General features: G+C 37.0%; 1 protein-coding gene across 1 annotated transcript in view; it reads left to right on the top strand.

Annotated features, from left to right (window-relative positions):
* Positions 1-19,559, top strand: part of BTAF1 (B-TFIID TATA-box binding protein associated factor 1) — a 48,975-nt gene that overhangs the window by 2,146 nt on the left and 27,270 nt on the right. The window contains exons 3-9 of the mRNA XM_009641928.2: positions 9,895-10,018; positions 11,059-11,173; positions 13,972-14,118; positions 16,567-16,730; positions 17,106-17,242; positions 17,931-18,042; positions 19,312-19,380. Of these exons, the coding sequence (XP_009640223.1) occupies positions 9,895-10,018; positions 11,059-11,173; positions 13,972-14,118; positions 16,567-16,730; positions 17,106-17,242; positions 17,931-18,042; positions 19,312-19,380 (868 nt within the window). The remainder of the gene's footprint in view (positions 1-9,894; positions 10,019-11,058; positions 11,174-13,971; positions 14,119-16,566; positions 16,731-17,105; positions 17,243-17,930; positions 18,043-19,311; positions 19,381-19,559) is intronic.

Below are 19,559 nucleotides of genomic sequence, written 5' to 3'. Positions count from 1 at the left end.
CAGGGGCCTCCACGCTCCTCGGCACCCTGGACCGCCTCGGTGGGGTTCGGGGGTGGCTGCGTGCTCCGGCGCCTGGGTCTGCTTCCTGGCCTGGGGTGACTCCCGTGCCTGGCTCCCAGGGAAGCCCCCTCCCTTCCTCAGGCCGCAGGGGCTCTGCCTGGGGCGTCTCGGGCTTCCTCCTGAATCCGGCGCCTTCTTTTTGTTGGCCAGTCCTTCCCCGGGTTAAACTGCTGGGGGATGGGGGATAATAATAAAATACCGAGTCTCAAAAACAGGCAAGGAACCGTTTTGCCTTTCAGAGCCATTAGTTGTAAAGTAACCAAAATAAAACAGGCTTCCATGGGGAAAAGTGATTAGCGTGTTCTGGCTCTGCCTCAAGATGTTGGGTAGTATCTGCTTACACACATGTGCGCTGGGGTGTGCCAGCCTTTAAAGTATTCACAGATACAGAGGTATGTCTTAATAGAGCTGTTTTTATAAAAAATGCTGAGCACAAATTCCTGCCATCTTTTTTTTTTTTTTTGTGTGTGTGTGTGAAATGGGCATGTTAAGTTTCCTAACAGGATAGTTGAAAGGAAACCATAAATCCAAATTAACCTTGTGATAGATTAGCCTCAAGTCACATGTTGGCACTATCTCTGTACTTCTGAGGTGCCAAAAGTAAATTCTGTTTCTGAAGCTGTGCATGACTAAGTTTGCAATTCTATGTAGCAAAAGCATGTGTATTCATAATGGAAATCCATTATTAATAAAAATTTATAGCAGCAATACACCTTTTAAGACTTCTAGTAGCAGGTGGTTTAGTTTGAACTTTGTTTCTACAAACTATCCCTTTATCTTATTCTACTCTTATTTTTTATCAACTTGTTATGTATTAGGGTGGGTTTTTTTCCCCAAACCTGTCCATAAGAATCTGGAAGTAGTAAGGATTGCTATAACAAGACTGTGTACATTAAAATACTACTGTAAGCCATCATGTAATTAGAATACTACTCTATTTTACATTAGGTCTGGGGCAGTCTGCTTAAATAACTGTGCTAATAATGTATATCTGATATGGGGGCTAACTGGAATATCAAGAGAAGAGATTTTCAGCTGTATGCTGAGGCTGTCTCTACTGTAAAGATTGGTTTCAATTTCAGTTACCAATATTTATGTAATTACCAATATTTATGTAAAACTACATAGCCTTAGTGGAAAGCAGTAGTGCTCTATGCAAAGATTTGGTTAACACCTGTTTGGTCTGGTAACCGATAGGCAAAAAAATTCTGTATTGGATAAGGCTCATTCTAAGCTTCAGCATGGAGCACTAAAAAAAGTTGGTGTGTTGTTAATGTCACATGATACATTGCTTCAGAGTACAGTTTTAAGATAAAAATTTACACAAGTTGAACATAAGGTGTAGAACTGCAATAAAGGTGCTATAATACTTGTGAGCTGGTGTAGAATTGTTTCAATTCCACACGTAAATTAGGTAAAAGAATTACACATTTTGGAGTGCTGTAACATCTTGGTTATTCCTGGCAAACTCCAATGTTTCTATAATTACAAGAAGTGATACTGTGTAAATTTGGCTTCACGTATGTTTTTTAATAGATACAACAAAACCTGTCCATATCCCTTTGAAGTTACATAGCAACTCTTGACAAATGAACCTTTTTGGCTGCTGGACCGTAAGAACACTGATATAATGTCAGTGCTACTTTTATAAATAAAAGAAGTTTTGTCTTCACCTTTTACTTCAGAACATTGAATTTTAAGATTCTTTCCTTTCAGACATACTACAAATAACTGTTTTGTATGCTCACATACCACATAACTGTGTTTCTGGACAGGGTGTAGTTGTTCCAGCTTCTGTACCAGCCCCATTTAACTGTAGAAATCTGTACTGTTTTTCCTCTAGATAGTTACATTTTATGTTTTTGAAGGACCAACATAATACTTTGTTGTTGCATGATTCTAACTGTACAAGTGTGGAGAGTGAGGGAGAAGTCAATTCAGATTAATCTTTTTCCAAGGACTACAGTCTTTGAGTGGATACCAAACACTGATTAGGGTTAAAACTTCATTAGGGTTAGTTCTGTGTTGGAACCATATTTTAAAAAATAACCATTTTTGGAGGTGGGGGGAGGTGTATTTTTACATTCCCAAACCAGTAAATTGTCAAGTGGTGGTTTTCCCAGTAAAGTTTAGTTTGGCCAATTAAAAACCTTTCTCAAACCCCTAGTCTGCTCACGAAGATCTAAACAAATATAGGGGCTGCTTTGAAATATCTCAAAATTAGACTGGGAATTTGCAGCTTTGCTGTTAATAAGGTCATCTTAAAAATTCACTTATTTTTAAGCTATTTATAAGAAATTCTGATGTCTTATTCTGCATTATATGTATACGTGCTTGTTTTACCAGATTCTGCTGTTAAATGGACTGAAGACCTACTTCTATGTAACACTTCTGTGATGATACACTAGAAAATAGACCTAAAAGCAGAACAGTCGATACCTCGTACAAAAAGATGTTGCAGAATAGTTGTTTCATTTATGCTCATCTCTTGGTAGTTTTATGCTGAAAAGACTAACTAATGAACACCATCCTCCAGGAATATGTATAGGTGGGTGGGAAGGCTGATGTTCTTTCTGTGAACGTGCAAGCTAATTTGGTAGGCTTTATCTCTGGTCTTAGAATTGTATATGAAGTAGTATAATGTTTGAGTAGATAATAAAAAATAAAAATAATTGTTAACAGTGGAACTGAGAAGGAAAAAAGGAAGTGAAAAGCTTTGCTTCAGCTTTGTTCCTACAAAGTATATGTTCCAAGTGAATAAGTACAATGGCTCAGTAGTGATCTTTTGAGATACTTAGATGAAAAAGTAATACTACCAACTTACGGATAATGACAACGCTCATAGATTACACAGGGTGATTGGGTTTCAGTAGATAATAAAGTGTTGATAATCCCTTTCAATATGTAATAAAACTTTTTTCCAGTTGCTCTAATGTGTTCAAAGGTACCTCATGTATCATTATGCTAACACCAAGGCTGATCATGGCTTTCTTATATTTTTGAGGAGCTTCACAGTACAAAGGAGAACAAATGTACTTTTAAAATGTGATAAAATGCGTGAAGCTGGCAAGACACATAAAGAATAAACAACTGGATTTTAATAGGTATATCTTTAAGTTCACGCTGAAATACCTTCTGAAAGACAACCTCTTCAGTAACTTCAAAACACTTCCTTAAGCAAGTATGGGAGAGCATAATAGCTTGCTGCTGTTGTGAGCCATTCTTGATTTGGGCCATGTAAGTTTAACAGTAGTTTCTAGAAGTTTTCAGTGTTTTCATTCACTTGGATGTGTATATAACTGGTAATATGTAGTTTAGGAACCTACTTTCTATTTTAAAATAAATAATAATTTCAGGAGGCTATGATAGTAAAGGTCATGGAAAATAAGCAGCCCTCATTTGTTGCTCTTGGCTTTTGAAGTGTAGGGCTGTGACTCCCCAAGAACAAATGGCTGCACTGGCTGGCGTCATTACTTATGTAATATTTCAAGTGTAATACTGCATCATTGGGAGGTTGAAGTTCTTGGAAGATACCAAAATTATCTGTAATCTCTTTTTATGGGTCCTGTGTATATTTTAGAAGTGTTCTTTTGGGGTTATCACAAACTTTTTAATAAAAAAAATTCAGCTTCTAACTTGTCTGGAAGCTATTACTTCATAGCTGCTCTTGCATGGAAAGCAAGAGTTAAACTGAACAAGAAGTATGTTTTCACTACTACTTAAAGGCATATGCTTGTACTATCAGAATAGGCAGATGCTCTAACCAATGTGATTACGGGAGTTCTGACTCAAAAAGAGGGAAAAATAGTGTAACTCTTCTCTTGTTGATGGTGATTGACTTGGAGACCAGGACAGTGGGCTGCCTTCCCTGTTGCTGCTTGTGGGAGGGAGCGCTACACGGTCGGGAGGGGGGAAGCAGAAGTAGCACGTGCACTACTGCCCAAATGAGATAGAGCTGTAAAATTTCTCAGACACCTAACAGACTGAAGTGAAAGTTGAGACTCAGGATTGCACTCTGATAAGAATTCTAACCTGCTCCAGCAGCTAGAACTGGAATTCTCACCAAGGCATTCCCTATATCACTTGTTGATACAGTTCTTATATTAGTATGTCCTTACAGCTGTTTTAATTTCCTGTTCTTTCTTACAGTTTTTGTAATGTAATTGGTCGTATATATTTGGGCTGCATATTGGATGTGGATACATATGTGATAGTTTGCAAATAAAACTTGTACAGCCTAATGCTATGGATAATATATAAAATATACATTCCATATGGAATTAATTATGCTAATTTTAGCATTCGATTGGCTTCCATATACAGTATATATAATGCTATGACCAGTGTGCTGATGGAGCTGTAGTTTTATTCCAGGTGTCCCTTTCACTGCTCTGAGGAAACAAGAAGATTTCTATGTTGTCCACAGCCCTCACTTCACAACTATTTACTCCCTGGTCTCCCACCTATGAGAAGTAAAATCACAATCCATTCTTTATGTGTATTATCACACTTTTTTGTTCTGAATTTTGTTCAGTGATTTTTTTCTCTTGCTTGCTGATTGTCTACTGGAAAGTTGTTTACTTGATTATTTAACAGTTTATATATGCTTTAGTAGGGGCTTGAGTTGTTTGAGCTGTGAAGCTGACCAAGCTGGGACTTGACCAAATGATGAAACACCACCCTGAACAAAGGATTATCAGGTCAACAAGAAAAGCTAAGGCATCTCCCTTAGAACTTAGGTTGAATTTCACAGTGCGTGTCAACCCCTGTCAAGTCTAAATTTTAATTTCGTGATGTGTTCTATGTTTCTGAGCTATTTCCGTACTGAGAAATAGTGCCTGAGAGGAAGCTCCTGGGTGTTGAAATAAGTTTTCCAAAGAGCTCTAGGCAGGAGTTTGACATTAGAGTGTTCCAGGGACTATGCTACTTAACTTTTTTTTTTTGTACAGTCACACAATTTTAATGGGTTGGAGGATACACTAGGATAGTTACGAACTGTTCTACACCAGCCTTTACTGTCAAAGATTGCTCCTTGGCTAGTTAAATGTGCTGGTGCACACAGAGATGTAGAGTCCAAATGGATCACTTCGCTGGCAGCAGTGATCAGTTCACTGTCCCTTTCAAGCCTCAGCTCGTTGAAATCAACAAATCGCAAGTTTCCTCATCTGAAGTCCTGTGGGGACCCAGTCAAGTCAGAATGCTTGCACTGGGATGAGCAGGATCCTTATACAATTCAGCTGTACATGTTGTCTTTTGGAAACATTTTGGAGATACTGTTGATGACCTGTATCTTGACCTGGTCATTAACTATCCCTCTACTAGCTTTCTAATGCCCTTACAGCTGAAGGGCTTTCAAATCCCTATTGTCCAGTTTCCACAGGAGTGCCATAAGGTTCACTTTAAACGTTGTGATAACTGTCCCTTCAAATGGAGATCAGCCCTCTATTTGGAGACATACCTTTAGGCAGCAAAGGACTGAAGATTAGCATCAAGAACAGAACAGGTCACTTGTTGCATTTGCCTACTGTGCCTGGGTACAGTCATGTATAACTTAGTTTAATGCTGAATATGCAAAACTGACCAGACAGCAGTGACTAGAACATGGAGTCGCCATGCTACTTGGAGAGTGTCACTGAGTTAGCTGTGATGGCCCTTTTGAAAGTACTTGCTCTCATGTTTGTCCTCTGTAATTTTTCTATTCATAGTCTTTGCTGCGCTAATGCCCTGGAAGAGCAAAAAGTTTGTGGTGTTTAGTGATGGGGGGGGCAATAATAGTTTCTGTGTACTTTTATTCACAAAACCCCCTTTAGTTAACCAAACTAAGCCTGTATGCATAATCATCCTGCATAAGAGTGTTGATTAGAGAGATGATGTTCCCCCTTATGGCAGCCAACCTTGCTATTCATTAGAATAGCAATGCAAATGAAATTGTTTACTGTTAGAATTATTCTTGCCTGCAATCTTTCTCTAAGAATTAATTTTTTTTTAGGATTGTTAGATAAAATTGTTTGAGTGGTAGTAGTCTAGTGGTGGAAGAGCCTGGTCCAGTTTGGGAATGGCTGTGCCAGTTGATATCCTGATTACAGACCTACTGATTATTCTTGAGTATCTCTCAGGTGGATCTATTCTGAAAGTAAGAATTCAGTCTTTAGTCTTTGCCAAACTAGTGTGCTTTAGTGAAATGCTCTGGGTTTGATGACTTGGAATATTTATGTGGGGAGGATTTGCTTGCCTAGTCTAGGTCTCTGGTGCCAGTTTAGATGGTATAATGCATCCTTGCCACTTCAGAATGACAAGGATCTCCTGCATCCTGTGTCGTGTCTCCTGACCCTGCATGCATGACTCATTCTGAAGTGTCTCAGATGCTGCTAGATGCCTGGTTTTTAAGTACCTGAATTGATGTGTTTGTGTCAGAAACATTTCTAATGAACTCTGTCAGTGTAAAAGCTCATGTGGTATTTCTTGGAAGAAAAAATACTTAATTTGAATGTAATGCTGTTCATAAGAACTTTGAATTGCTGCTCCGAGCTCTGTCTTGCTGATACACTTCAGCAGTGAGTAGAAAATATCAAATTTTTCAAGTGAGAGGAAAAAGGGATTAGAAAATCTCAAATTTCTCAGGTGATAGGGAAAAGGTATCTACTTTGAACAAGTTAGTTCTTTGTAATGAGGTTATATAGCACGAGCTCACATAGAGGTGCTGTATGGTTGCTGTCTTATCCATGAGGTGTAGACTCTGGATTGGAAGGTGACAGAGGGATTATCTAAACCATTGTTTAGGAGTTCAAAGTGAAGGACTTTGTATTTTTCATAACAATCCATAAAACTCTCTGTTTTTATTTTTAATTTTTTTCTTCACATGTACTCCCTGTATTTCTGTTGTTTGCTTATGTCTTTCATATTCTTTCAAAAACTTTCTGACAGCCTGTGTGGAACTCTTTCATGAAATAATTAAAAATTTTATGGGCATTGTAGAGTACTCACTCTACCACACTGATTCAGACTTCTGTGTTAGATTTGTGAATGATGTGAGCCACGCGGTGCTTTGCTTACAGCAGTGTCTGGCATGAGAGGCAGAACCACGTGCCGTTAGAAAACTCTCTTGGTTCTCTTTGGATTTAAGAACTAGTTTGGAGACCGTTAGTTCATTCTGAGAGTAAAAAACTTATCAGAACTTAAGAAATTTCTTTCCAAACTGCAGGTCCTCAAAATTAATTTGTTTAGACTTTTTAGTATTTTTTTCATTTATAATGAAACTAAGAACGAGGACTTTAATTTAAAAAAAACTAGTGCTGATCAGTGGCAACTTTCTCAGTACTACCCTTCCAACTAGAGCAAGAGAATTCAGGCTCTGCCATACTCTGCTGCAGCAACACCAAAACTTAATTTAAGAATATTAATACCTCCAAAATATTAACTGTTTGGGAATTGTATATAAGGGAAGTCTAGGGGCAGGAAAGGAAGAATAATTAGCGTGGCCAGGAGTACTGTTAGTCTGCTGTTAGCTGTATTTGCTAATCTGTTTCCATTTATTTTGCTGGGGCTGAATTCTGAAACCTTCCTATAGCGAGGTGAGACAACAGAAAGATTTTTTTGTTGTTGTTGTTTTATTTTGCATTTGTGTGTAAGTTCAGCATACTACAATTTAAAATCACCAATTACAAACCAAGCATACTGCAGGTTAAAAGAAGCCAACGAACAACTGTGTTTTGTAGCTTCAAAAAGTTGTGCATTTTAGGAGTGAATATCTAGTGTTGTAACTAAGACTGGAATTAAACTTGAGGGTTTTTTGAGGGAAGGCAGTCATAGTGGTTTCCTCCTGTTTTGACACATGAAGAGTTCTTGCTGAGGAAGTGGTCTAAGTTGCATGTTCTGCTTGACTTTGGAGACTGAAAAAAAGGTACTTTGATAGTTAAAGGCATGGGTGGTGCTAAGTGGCAAGCTTCTTGAGTATGGAACACTGAAGTTTCACAGAGGGATGAAGACTGAAAGGGGTGAGTTTAAGAATGAGAGAGCAAGCAAGTTAGAGCAAGCTGTGGTTGCTCTGTAAGCTAGCATATTTTGTACTGAATAATACTGAGTGCTGCAAATCAGGTTATTACTGTCAAATGTACTAAGGAAGAAATACTGGTAAATAAGTATCTGGTATGTTCCTCCTGACTAGTCCACTATCAGTGATTTGGAAGAGTTGGATTTATAAAGCTTTTGCTTTCCTTCTTGGCTGTCTAATCACGCAAAACTGCTAGTTTAGGTATGCTTGGGTTTTCATTTTTATGTAACTCTAAAACAATTTACTAACTAGTAAATCATAGCAATTGAAATGCTTGTTTTATCTACAGAAATTGAAAGGGGCTCACGTACTTTGGTAACAGGAAGAGAATTATTTCAAATTTGGCAAATATCAGAAATGTGTCTAAAATACTAGAATGGTTTTAAATACTTCCAGTTAGAAATTTTTTTTAATCTAATGAATATTTAATCTAATATCTCCAGTACTCAGGGCATTTGGGTTTTGGAACTGTATTTCCGTGACATTACTGCCTTGGCTCTGTAGCACCACTGTTTCTAATGTGTTGTGACACATTATGAAATAGTCTCAGGAGTAAATGCGGTTTAAATGTGTCAAAGAAAATACAGAATCCAGTGATGCTGGAAAGAGGGTTTTTTTTTGTTTGGGTTTTTTTTTAATTATTGAAACTGATGTTAAAAGCCATTTTGGTGAAATGTAATTGGTAGCAACAGATCTAACAGGCAAAACATTTGTTCTTTTCCTGTACTTGCTCCAACCTACAGTGTGTGTTTATGAGGAAGGGGAGTTGTGTACCTGGGTACCTGTGTCCTTATTTTGTTAGGCAGGTCTAGGGGAGTTTCACTGCTGTGTAAATTCCAGCGTAGTATTGCTGCAACGTTTGGAGGAGTATTTTTGAGTAAGGCTAGAAGGGACAATCCTGATTGCACTACTGGGACAGATTCTAGACTCGCATTCAGTAATAACCTCATACTGCCCAATAACAAATGGATAAACTAGGCACCCTGCAAGAGTTCTACCTGTCCCACTTATAGTGGAGGGAATAATGAACATTTGTTACTTCCATCATTGATTTAATTGTCTAGATGGTCTCTATTTTTATATCCTTTTTTAAATTCAATTACTTTATCATTCAGTAACTCTAAACATGAAATAAACTAGCTATTCTGAAAATAGGTGATTGGAGTTTCTTTCGCTAAGTACAGAGTTACTGTGAAAGTAGGTCTGCTGGTTAAATGCCTGTATTTCGTGGGAAGGCCAGAGGTGTATTATTTCAAAGCTGTAAATACAACAACAGGTTTGGTCTTATATATTCCAGGTAGTTAAGTGTAAAATATGTGAGAAGTAAACACTTGTGTCCTGGAAAAGCAGAGTTTGATATTATATATCATGGCTTTGTCTTCAAAAGAAACGATAATGCACAATACAAGCACTTGGGACCTTTGCTTTCTCTATCAGACAGAATTTGATGAAGATTATTTACAACTTAACAGTATTTATTTTTCAAGACTGAAAATTTTCTATGACAGAAGGGAACAATTTTCTTGTGACTGCAGATTTTTTTAAACTAATGTTTCTAACAGTTTCTCTGTTACTTTTTTGCTTACCAAATTAAATGTGCTTTTAGAACAACTATGCTTACTATTAGAAAAAAAGTGTATTTGTCACCCTGTCAATTAGCAGTCTTCAGGCAAACATTTCTTCTGTTTGCATTAGATAAACTGAAAAATGTGGGGGAATATTAATAGAAAAGGGCAGCTGAACTATGAATAGCATAACATTTTCGGTTTTTGTCAATCGTTTAGGCTTGATCGTCTCTTTATTTTACTGGACACCGGTACAACACCAGTAACAAGAAAAGCAGCTGCACAGCAACTTGGGGAAGTAGTGAAACTGCATCCTCATGAACTGAACAATCTCTTATCTAAAGTAAGCATCTTTTTTTTTTTTTTTGTCTGTCAGTGCTTTAATGATGAGAATAAAACTAGTTTAAAGGAGTGTGGGTTCTTTAGGAACAAGAAGAAAAAGCATAGTAGCCCTGTGTACTCTGCAAATAGGAGGCTGAAGAAAACAAGGAGCCTACTTCTCTTAAGCTTGCTGTTTTGTCAGCCTCTGAAAAGGTTATACAAGTCAGGTTTCACTTTCCATTCGGTATTGATATTCAGTGCTCGCTGTAAGTTCAGATTTTGTTCTATAAAGAGAAGCTTTACTGCCTTATAAACATTTCTGCTCCTGCTTTTAAAAATTGTTGCTGGTGTGATACAACATTAAAAATATAGGAGGCTTCATGTCTTTAAAGGGGCTGGAAAATGCAAAGACATTTCCATTAGTTTGAGACTTCAATCTGGCCAAGTCCAGTAAAACCACCAAAAATAGTCTGTATCTGACAGCTGGAGATGGCTGAGTGACCTCAGTTCTGCTCTTACTGAACAGGTGCCCTCACCACAATTGATGGTATCAACAGAGTGGCCAAGGAATCATGAAAATCAAACCACTTTCAGAGAAAGAAATAGTTTTTCCAGATTTGAGACATAGTGGTAAATTAGTTTAGAAGAGCATATGTTGCTTCAGGTGACCCATGTTGTCCCTCTTCTTGGGTTAAATGATTTCAAAGTTTTAAGGTCTATTAATCTCTTTTGAACATTTCCTTTTAGAAAGTAAAAAACCCAAAAATCTCAAGCCTTGTTCAGTACCTGGAGGAAATCAAGGTTGAGTCTGACTGATGGGACTAAATATATCTTACGAATTCTTAATGTCTGGCTATGGAAGAGTTCTGCTAAGCAGTGAGCAATATAGAGAAGGCTGGCTGGTTTGGTTTGTTTTCTTGTCCTTTGTTTTTGTTGTTCTGGATGTTGTCATAATCCATAGCATTAAAAATAAGTGTGTTTTAATAGTGCATAACAGCTGATGGATTGTCTGAAAGTACATTTTAAGTAAATATTTATTTATTTATTAATCTGTCCTTAAAGGTGTTGGTGTATTTAAGAAGTACGAATTGGGATACTCGTATTGCAGCTGGCCAGGCTGTTGAAGCAATAGTGAAAAATGTACCTGAGTGGAATCCAACTCCAAGATCAAAACAAGGTGCTTCCTAAATGTATTATGTAGACTTCAGTGTTTATCTGATGCAAACTGACTGTGATATGAGACTTTTCAAGATAATTGTGTTACTCTGTTTTTTTTATGAGCATATACTTTTTTCATATGCAAGGACTGTAGTAAATTTTTTTGGCTTTAGATGTTCATATTCAATTACAACGATGTCGTTGAACTTTGTTTCTTCCTAAGATTCCCATGTTTGTACTCTGTACCCTTGTAAAGCTTTACTTTTCTAAATAAATGCAATAATAATTAGTAAAATGGCAAAAGTTTTAACCAATCAACTTTGTCATGATATTTTGCAAACACTTTCTTCTCTGTTGCTTTGCTCAAAGCACCTTTCTGAGAGAGGTGAAATGGCAGCTTGCTGAAGTCTATTCTGTTTGTACTCACTTTGCAGCTGAAATTGTCATGTTAGGGATGTTAGAGTTGCTTTTGTTGTCAACTTATGGACCTATTGTCAGTGATTTTTGTCTAAACCCATTGGCACTGTCTGTTCACAACCTAATGTGGCACAGGTTCCAGAATTTCACTAACAGTTTAAAAAAAAAATCCACAAAACAGCAACAAAACTAATCTGTTTTGAGGTAACCTGATTTTTTTTTTTTCATTCAGTGTCTCCAGGTTCTGTTGCTATCGAATGGGATAAGTTCTGCATTTGCCTTATCCACTACCTTTATGATTTTTGTAAACCATCATATTTGCTTTCCTCCAGCAACTTTATCCTCTGCAGATTAGAGTGCAGTCTTACCTGTCTTTTTTCACAAGACAGCTGCTTTATCTTTTAGATAACTTTATTTCTCCTTCTCTGCTTTTTCTTGCTCCTGTCTTCCTTGAGATGCACAGAACGGCACACAGTGTACCTATGTCTCTAGAGTGCTGATATTTATACATAGTGGCAAACCAGTGCACTTTACCATGTTTTCAGTGTCCTTCCTGATGATGTCCAGTTTTCTGTTTTGACTGTCACTGCCCAATCAGCTGGTGAATACAGAAAACTCTCAAAAGTGCGTCTAAGATCTTTATTGAACGTTAACTGCCAGTTCTGAATTCTGTGTTTTGCAGGCATGGTTTAGGTTATTCATTTTGCACCTTATCTGCCTCTTTGCCTATTAGTCTGTTCTGAGAGTCCTTCTTGGATTCCAGAGCACCACTGTGACTTTTGATTATCCAAAAGAGCTTAGTGTCATCTACATGCTTGGAGAAGAGTGTGTAGTGAAATCTCCTTCCCATCGCTAAAGACTGCTAGAATTGGTTGCAACACTGATCCCTGAAGGACTCCAAAGCTAACTTTTATCTGTCTTTAACCAGCTTTCAGTCTCTAAGAGGATGTTTTCCCCAATTCTGTGGTAACTTACTTCCTTCAATTTTTTTATATGAAACTTTGCCAAAAGCTTTTGAATACATTGTGTCCACTGAATCCCCTCTTTGCATTTGTTGGAGCTCCTTAAGGACATTGATGATCAGGTTAATGAGAAGGTTGGGGTTTTTTTCAGGAGCCATTCTGACTCTTTCTCAGTAATTCACATTTATCCACAGACTTAACTTGACTCTACTATCTTACCAAGGATAGCAGTTAATTTCACCTGTCTAGTTCCAAGAATTACAGCACTCCTTTTGTACATGGAAATCAGACAACCTGTTAGTCTTTGAGTACAGCAACTGTTCCAAATGATGGGTTACATGCATTGTCCAGTTACTGCATATCTGCCTATCAGATATGAAATTGAAAAGGTGTTTGAGAAAAAGGTACCATTTAACAGGGCTAATTGGCTATGCAGACACTCATTTCTTTTATTTCAGTTCAATTGTTTGATGTATTACTCAAATACATGTTTTACAGTGGTCTGACTGGTTGCATTTATGTTCTTAGGCTTGCTAGAAATCACTTCTCTTTTTGTGTAAGTGCAACGAAAAATTAACTTTTTCTTCAGGTCTGAAGAAATGTAGGTGGTGTTTATTTTGTAGTATTCTGTGTGCACTTAGACTTTGCTGTAAATGAACAAGCTTTCATGTGTGTGGGATGAAACACACCAAACTAAATGCTGTATTTCTTGAAGCAACAGTTGTATTTATACTGCTGGTTGTAATTCAGGATATGAGCGTGCTGGATTATGTAGGAATGGCCAGGTTTTTTGGATAGTAAGCTGGATGTGACCAAGAGCCACAAAACACATTCATCTTTGAGAGTTGAGAGGAGGGAATACTTTAGAAGTGAATTCATGACCGGGAAATAAGGCACCTTGTGAGGAACAAACATCTTCTATATCAGTATTGAACTGCACTGTACCTGCAACTGGATTTGAGAAGAGCTGATAACTTGCCTTCAGCAGCCCTTGGTAGCTGACGTTCTCCCATACCTGTTAAGACTACTCTCCAGCTTCCATACCAGGCATGCTTGGCTGTTCCTCATATGATAAAGTATTGGCATAATACTTGTTTGAACTATTTGTGAGCCATATGCAGTTCAAACCTCAAGTTGGCCATATGCGTACACGGAAGACCTAGTGGTATGTCAGTGTCTTAAGATTTTAAAAAGCTAAATTTATCAAGGGAAAATTGTTAGAAAGTTTTTTTCTGCTCAGTTTTGTTAAGTGATCTTTTTTCAGTCTGTCTTTGTGAAATGGAACCTTTACACTTTGTGACTCAAAATGCTGTATATCTGATGATTCCTTTGGAGGAAAGAAATTATTTCTTCCTCTCTCTTGCTTAATCTTCTGCCAGAACTTTGAACAAAAATTTCATCACCTTGTTCTTAATACTGTTTTCAATGTCCTATCTAGAACCAGGCTCAGAAAGTCCTATGGAAGATTCACCTTCAACAGATCGGTTGCGTTTTGACAGATTTGATATATGTCGATTGTTACAACATGGTGCATCTCTTCTTGGATCTGCTGGTGCAGAATTTGAAGTCCAGGATGATAAATCGGGTATATCTTTATATTTTACTTGCAGATGAGAACTTACTCATTTGAAAAGGTTTGTTGTGGCAGTATTATGAGTCTAGTCATCCATGGTTTCTCAGAATGCTAGGAAGTAACGGAAGAAAATTTTCTCCAACATAACTGGCTCGCATTATCTTTCTCAAGTTAAATGACTTTTTTTTTTACGGGGTGCGTATTGCTTGTTTGTATTTTTCTTTTATCAGAATTAGTATGTGTACAGAGGGGAAGAGGAGAGTGGAAACCTGGAAGAGGGAGCAGAAAAAGCAATATTAAAGGCTTCAGTGGAATTTCTGTAGACTTTTAAGAGGTGCAGGAACTATCAGTGCCTGTTCTTCATATATCTTCATTAAAACAGTGTTCCCAAATATAGTAGTAGGATGTGGCTTATTTAAAAGCTTGAAGGTTTCAAATACAGGAAGATTGCATGAAAAATACTTTAATAAACCTGCCAAAGTTGGAAGGTCAAATATCAGTGTCTGTGTGATGTCTTGTTTCAAGTGACTTGTCTGGTATCTTTTTAGCTGAGAGAGCTGGTTTATCAGTGTAATGGCATTAAATTATTTTAATCTAAGATATTTTTTTTGCTATTGCTGTACTTTCCTGCTCTAGTTCAAGTCTATTTTCTGGTTTCTGCACCAAATGCAATGATGTTATAGATAACAATCTGCTCTGATTGCATAGCCCGGATTCATTTGTTCCCTGTGTGTGATACGTTCTGTGCAATGTACGCAGAAGATCACTAGTTCAGCAAAGAGCAGAACCCATGGCTCCCGACACTTAAGCAGTATCCTGTCTGTTAAGTCTCAACTGCTATTTTATTGCTTGCTATCTTTTATTTAGGTTAATAAAGGGGTGTACAAGTTTAATCTCCTCTAGTGAAATGCTACCTGTTCAGAAATCAAGTAGATGGAATAGGACACTTCAGTTCATAAAGTCTGATATTTACTCCAGTGTCATATCATTGCACATAAATAATTTTATGAATGAAAATAAATAAAAATATAATAATATCAAAAAACAAGAAAATGAAACTAAAAATAGCTTTAGTTGCTGCTTTTTTTTTTTAACTGTTGGGAAAATGTGCAAAGGCTGCTTTCTTTTCTGCAGCTTTCCTTTTCAAGTAAGTAGCCAACAAAAAAAAGCAAATTAAATAGTCTGGAATTAGCAGTCTTTGACACTTTTTCCTAAGATGAACTTGTGAAAAGGAAAATATTTTCTAGAGAATGGAATTTGTTTGTATTTCTCTGCTTGTTGGTTAAATGCCATTAAAAAAAAATTAGTATTATTGGTATAGATATAATTAAACTACTAAACACTACTCAGCCTGGTGTATGCTCCAAAATTCCGCCAGTATTGGTCACCTGCTTACAAGTTTATGTGCAGATATTTGATGAAAAAAACACCAATCTCCTGATTGGTTTCCATGCTGCACGTGTAAAAGAGTGAAGTCTGACAGCCCTGCAAGTGAAGTTTTTATTTACTTAGAGGGTTTATTCTTCTCCAGCACTGAAATCTTCTATTTTTATGTAAATGTGGGTGCTTCCAAAGTCTAGGCTTCAGTAGTTAAAGTGTTGAAGCTTCACGAGATTCTTGAGGTAGCTTCCATTAACTTCCTAAATGAGCCTTGCTTGACACGTGAAGCTTGAGGATAAGATTGTTAACAGACTCCAGCACCCTAGGAAAGTCATGCTTATGTTTCAGTCTGCATCGCCATCAAGAGTTAGTTCAGGCAGAAGGAGACACCTGGGTCTAGAGCATTTTACAAGGAAGAATGTTTCTGAGAAACCAGGTTCAGATTCAACCTAGCTTAATACAGGATACTGGATTGAATATCTGTTGAGGGATTTTATTGGTGGTCGTTATTTCTTAGGTCTGTGTTTCCCAAAAGAAGATAAAGTTTAGGAGGAAAAGAAAGCTTTAAAAAAAACAAAAAACAAAAAAAAAACCCCACAAACAAAAAACAACCAAAAAAACCCAAACAAAACCAACACCAACCCCTAAAACCCAGACTGTCAAAATCAGCGGATTCCACAAGAATGCATGTGCTCAATAAAGAAGCACTCATTCTTGAATCAGTTGCTAGTTTTATTTTTTAGTGTGTTAATTAGCTGCTTTCCACGAATTTTTAGAAAAGTACGCTTTGAAAACTTGGGGTTTTTACTTCTGTAGACTAAGTGTAATTTAATGGATTTCATGGGAGCTATTTTCTGCTTAAAAATTGATGACACTTTAAGTACTAGGGTAGATTCAGCAGCAGAAAGTCTTCCTAGGAATCGGTGTGATTTGGTTTAAAAGACTGTATTGTGTATTGCCAAGTACAATTTAATTCTGCAACTTTTGGCTTTCTTATGTTATTTCATTGAGCAAATCTTCAATAATACATCTGGTTGGAACTCTGATGTATCTTCCCTTTTTTAAAATCTTTTTTTTAAGGTGAAATTGATCCTAAAGAGAGGATAGCACGACAGAGGAAACTGTTACAAAAGAAACTTGGCTTAGATATGGGTGCTGCAATTGGGATGAACACTGAAGATCTCTTCAACGATGAAGATCTGGACTATTCGCCTTCTTCAGTTTCACTAGTAAACAAACAACCTGTAGGTAAAACCTTGGGCTGTTTGACTGCAAGGAATAACACAGTGGGCTTGCTTTATTTCATAGAATCATTTAGGTTGGAAAAGACTTTTTAAGATCATCAAGTCCAACCATAAACGTAACACTGCCAAGTTCACCAAATTTGTGCTTCTGCGGTTATAATATTTATATTTTAAGTACGATGATCAACATCTAATATGGTATGCTTTGGCTTCCTGAATTCTTACGCCCCATAGTTGCGTGTTCGTGTTATTTGATGTCAAACTGCTGCTCTGAGTTTGCAACGGTGGAGGGTTGGGGAAGTTGAGAGCAATGTGGGTTTGAGGATTTTTCAGGACCTTCATTGTAAGAAGAACTGACAATGGCTTCTCTTTCAGACTCTTCAGGCTGCTGAGTTAATTGACTCAGAATTTCGAGCTGGTATGAGCAGCAGACAAAAGAATAAAGCCAAAAGAATGGCTAAGCTATTTGCAAAGCAAAGATCCAGAGATGCAGTCGAAGCTAATGAGAAGAGGTATAATAGTGAACTGGTTTGCTTTTATTTCAGTTAGGCTGGGATTACGATTTGATTCATCTGTTGAAAAACTTCCTATGTCTTTCTATGTCTTTGCATCTTAATCTTTTACGTGCTAATTGTGGTGATGGTAAAAGGCCTGGGTACCATGCTTGTTGCCAGTAGAGCTTTGTTAAGGACCCAGCTTCAGAGGGTGCTTGAAATAATGGGATGCTACAGTTAAAATTTGTGGTTTGTCCTTGGTATTAAATATGGCTTGAGAATAGCGCATGGAAATGTGGGATTTATGATAAACAATAACTAAAAATTTAAGATATAACTTTGTGTGCTGTGTTCCTCACTGTAATTTGTAGTGACACATTATTGTACCTACTGCGTTTGTAACAAGCAGTAAACAAAGCTATCTTTCCTTGACTTTTATTTAAGAATTTCTGTATTTCTTGGAAAAGGCTGAGAAGGATTGCCAATTTGGGACAGCATTCTGCGGTCTCCTCACTGAATTTTTTTACATGTAAACATTTTTACATGTAAATACTTCATTTTACATTAAATATTTTGCTTATTTTGGTGTTAAACCTCTGGTTTGTATTCTTGCCGCAATTTATTGCTCTGAGACTTCAGCTGTAGAAGTAATTACTTCCCCTAAAGCATGCTTTCGGTTCATAAACTTACACTTGTTCCTTCTCAGCAATGATAGCACTGATGGGGAACCAGAAGAAAAGAGAAGAAAAGTTGCAAATGTTGTCATCAACCAGCCTGCCACAGACTCAAAAACATTGGTAGAAAATGCTCCAGAAGAGGTATGATGTATTGTTCTTCGGTTAGCAGGATTTTTTTTAGCAGAGAAATGTAAAACAGAACTCCTTTATGCTCCCAAATTCTTTAGTAATTTGAGCATTAAGAGAAACGGAGTAGAGAATGCCATTGCCAGCTTACTTTGATATGTAATGAAGCAAATGGCCTTCAAACTGTGTATAGCACTGAGGAAGAAAACACAATTTAGTCCATTGGTAGCAGTTTGTGACCCAAACGAACCTGAGTAGGTGGATTACAGGTGTCAGACCTGGGTATTAAATGCTTAAATTATAGGATTACACTGATCCATAAATAATTTGTTCTAAATGTTCATGTACACTTTATTTAATATTTGCTTTACTTTAATTAGGCTTAATTTAGAATTAAGTTCCATTTTTATTAGTTTAGATTTAAACAATTAGCTTAGTGTTAGAAAAGCTTGCATTTGTTTCAATAAGACTGAAAAGCTGAAAAATAGTAAGAAACGGTATACCAGAATACCAATGGTACATGGAAGTTTATTTGAGGAGACTTTGTCTTGATTAGACTCTACTTTACAAAAAGATTTTTACAAATACAGCTTAGTAATGCAGTTCTTACTTACAAATATTACAAACGATTGGAAAATGAAGTTGAGAGCTTAATGATAGCTGCTGGTTGCTAGCCTTTCAAATGCTTTGTGCTTGTCATGGTGTGAACTTACTTATGTTAAGTGTCCTAATTTCCTTTCCACAGCCATGTCAGTTTCCTTGTAGGAAATCTTGGGATAGTGGATATGCTTCTGGGTTTCAAAAATACAGAATGTGTTTTGAAAAGGGTGGTGTTTATTACTGGATGAATTGACCCAATTTGATTATGTAGTGTAATTTCAAACTGAGACTTGCCCATTATGTTCTTTAAAGGCAAAGTTCATAAATGTAAAGAATCACTGGGGAGCATAAGAAACTGCTTAATTCTCTGCCTTAGCATGGTTCCTAAAGGGAGGCTGAATTCCAGTCAAAATTAATTACCATAGAGAGGAGGTTACACTACTAACAGACAAACTTCATAAGCTTTTGAAAAGATCTGGTGTAAATCAGCAAGGCTTCTGATGTGTGGAAGAAGTTGGGTTGGATGTGGTTTTTTTTTTTTCAATTCTGTCCAATAACAACGAGAAATACTTAAGCTTTTGGACATCTTTGTTATGTTTGTGTATCTAAGTGGTGTACAATATAAGAAACGTTTGCCTGATTCCTTTCTCTTGTAATCTCATACTTAATTTTTTACAAATTTAGGCAAATGAATGGCCTCTGGAAAGTTTTTGTGAAGAAGTGTGCAATGATCTCTTTAACCCTTCTTGGGAGGTAAGACATGCAGTATGCAAGGTGTAACTATGGATTAATAAAGGCTTCAATAGAAGCACAAAAATTGTATGCGTAGGACTTAAGAGCATTTTGCTAGATATCAAAAATTTTGTCAATTGTAAATACAGATTACGTAGCCAAGACAAATCTGCTTTTAAAGAACTTAGCTGGTTTTTAAC

This window comes from Egretta garzetta, unplaced genomic scaffold (genome assembly GCF_000687185.1).
Source record: "Egretta garzetta isolate BGI_Z169 unplaced genomic scaffold, ASM68718v1 scaffold56, whole genome shotgun sequence".
Lineage (NCBI taxonomy): Eukaryota > Metazoa > Chordata > Aves > Pelecaniformes > Ardeidae > Egretta > Egretta garzetta.
The sequence above is the reverse complement of the archived record's forward strand: the minus strand, read 5'-3'. Positions and strand labels throughout refer to the sequence as shown.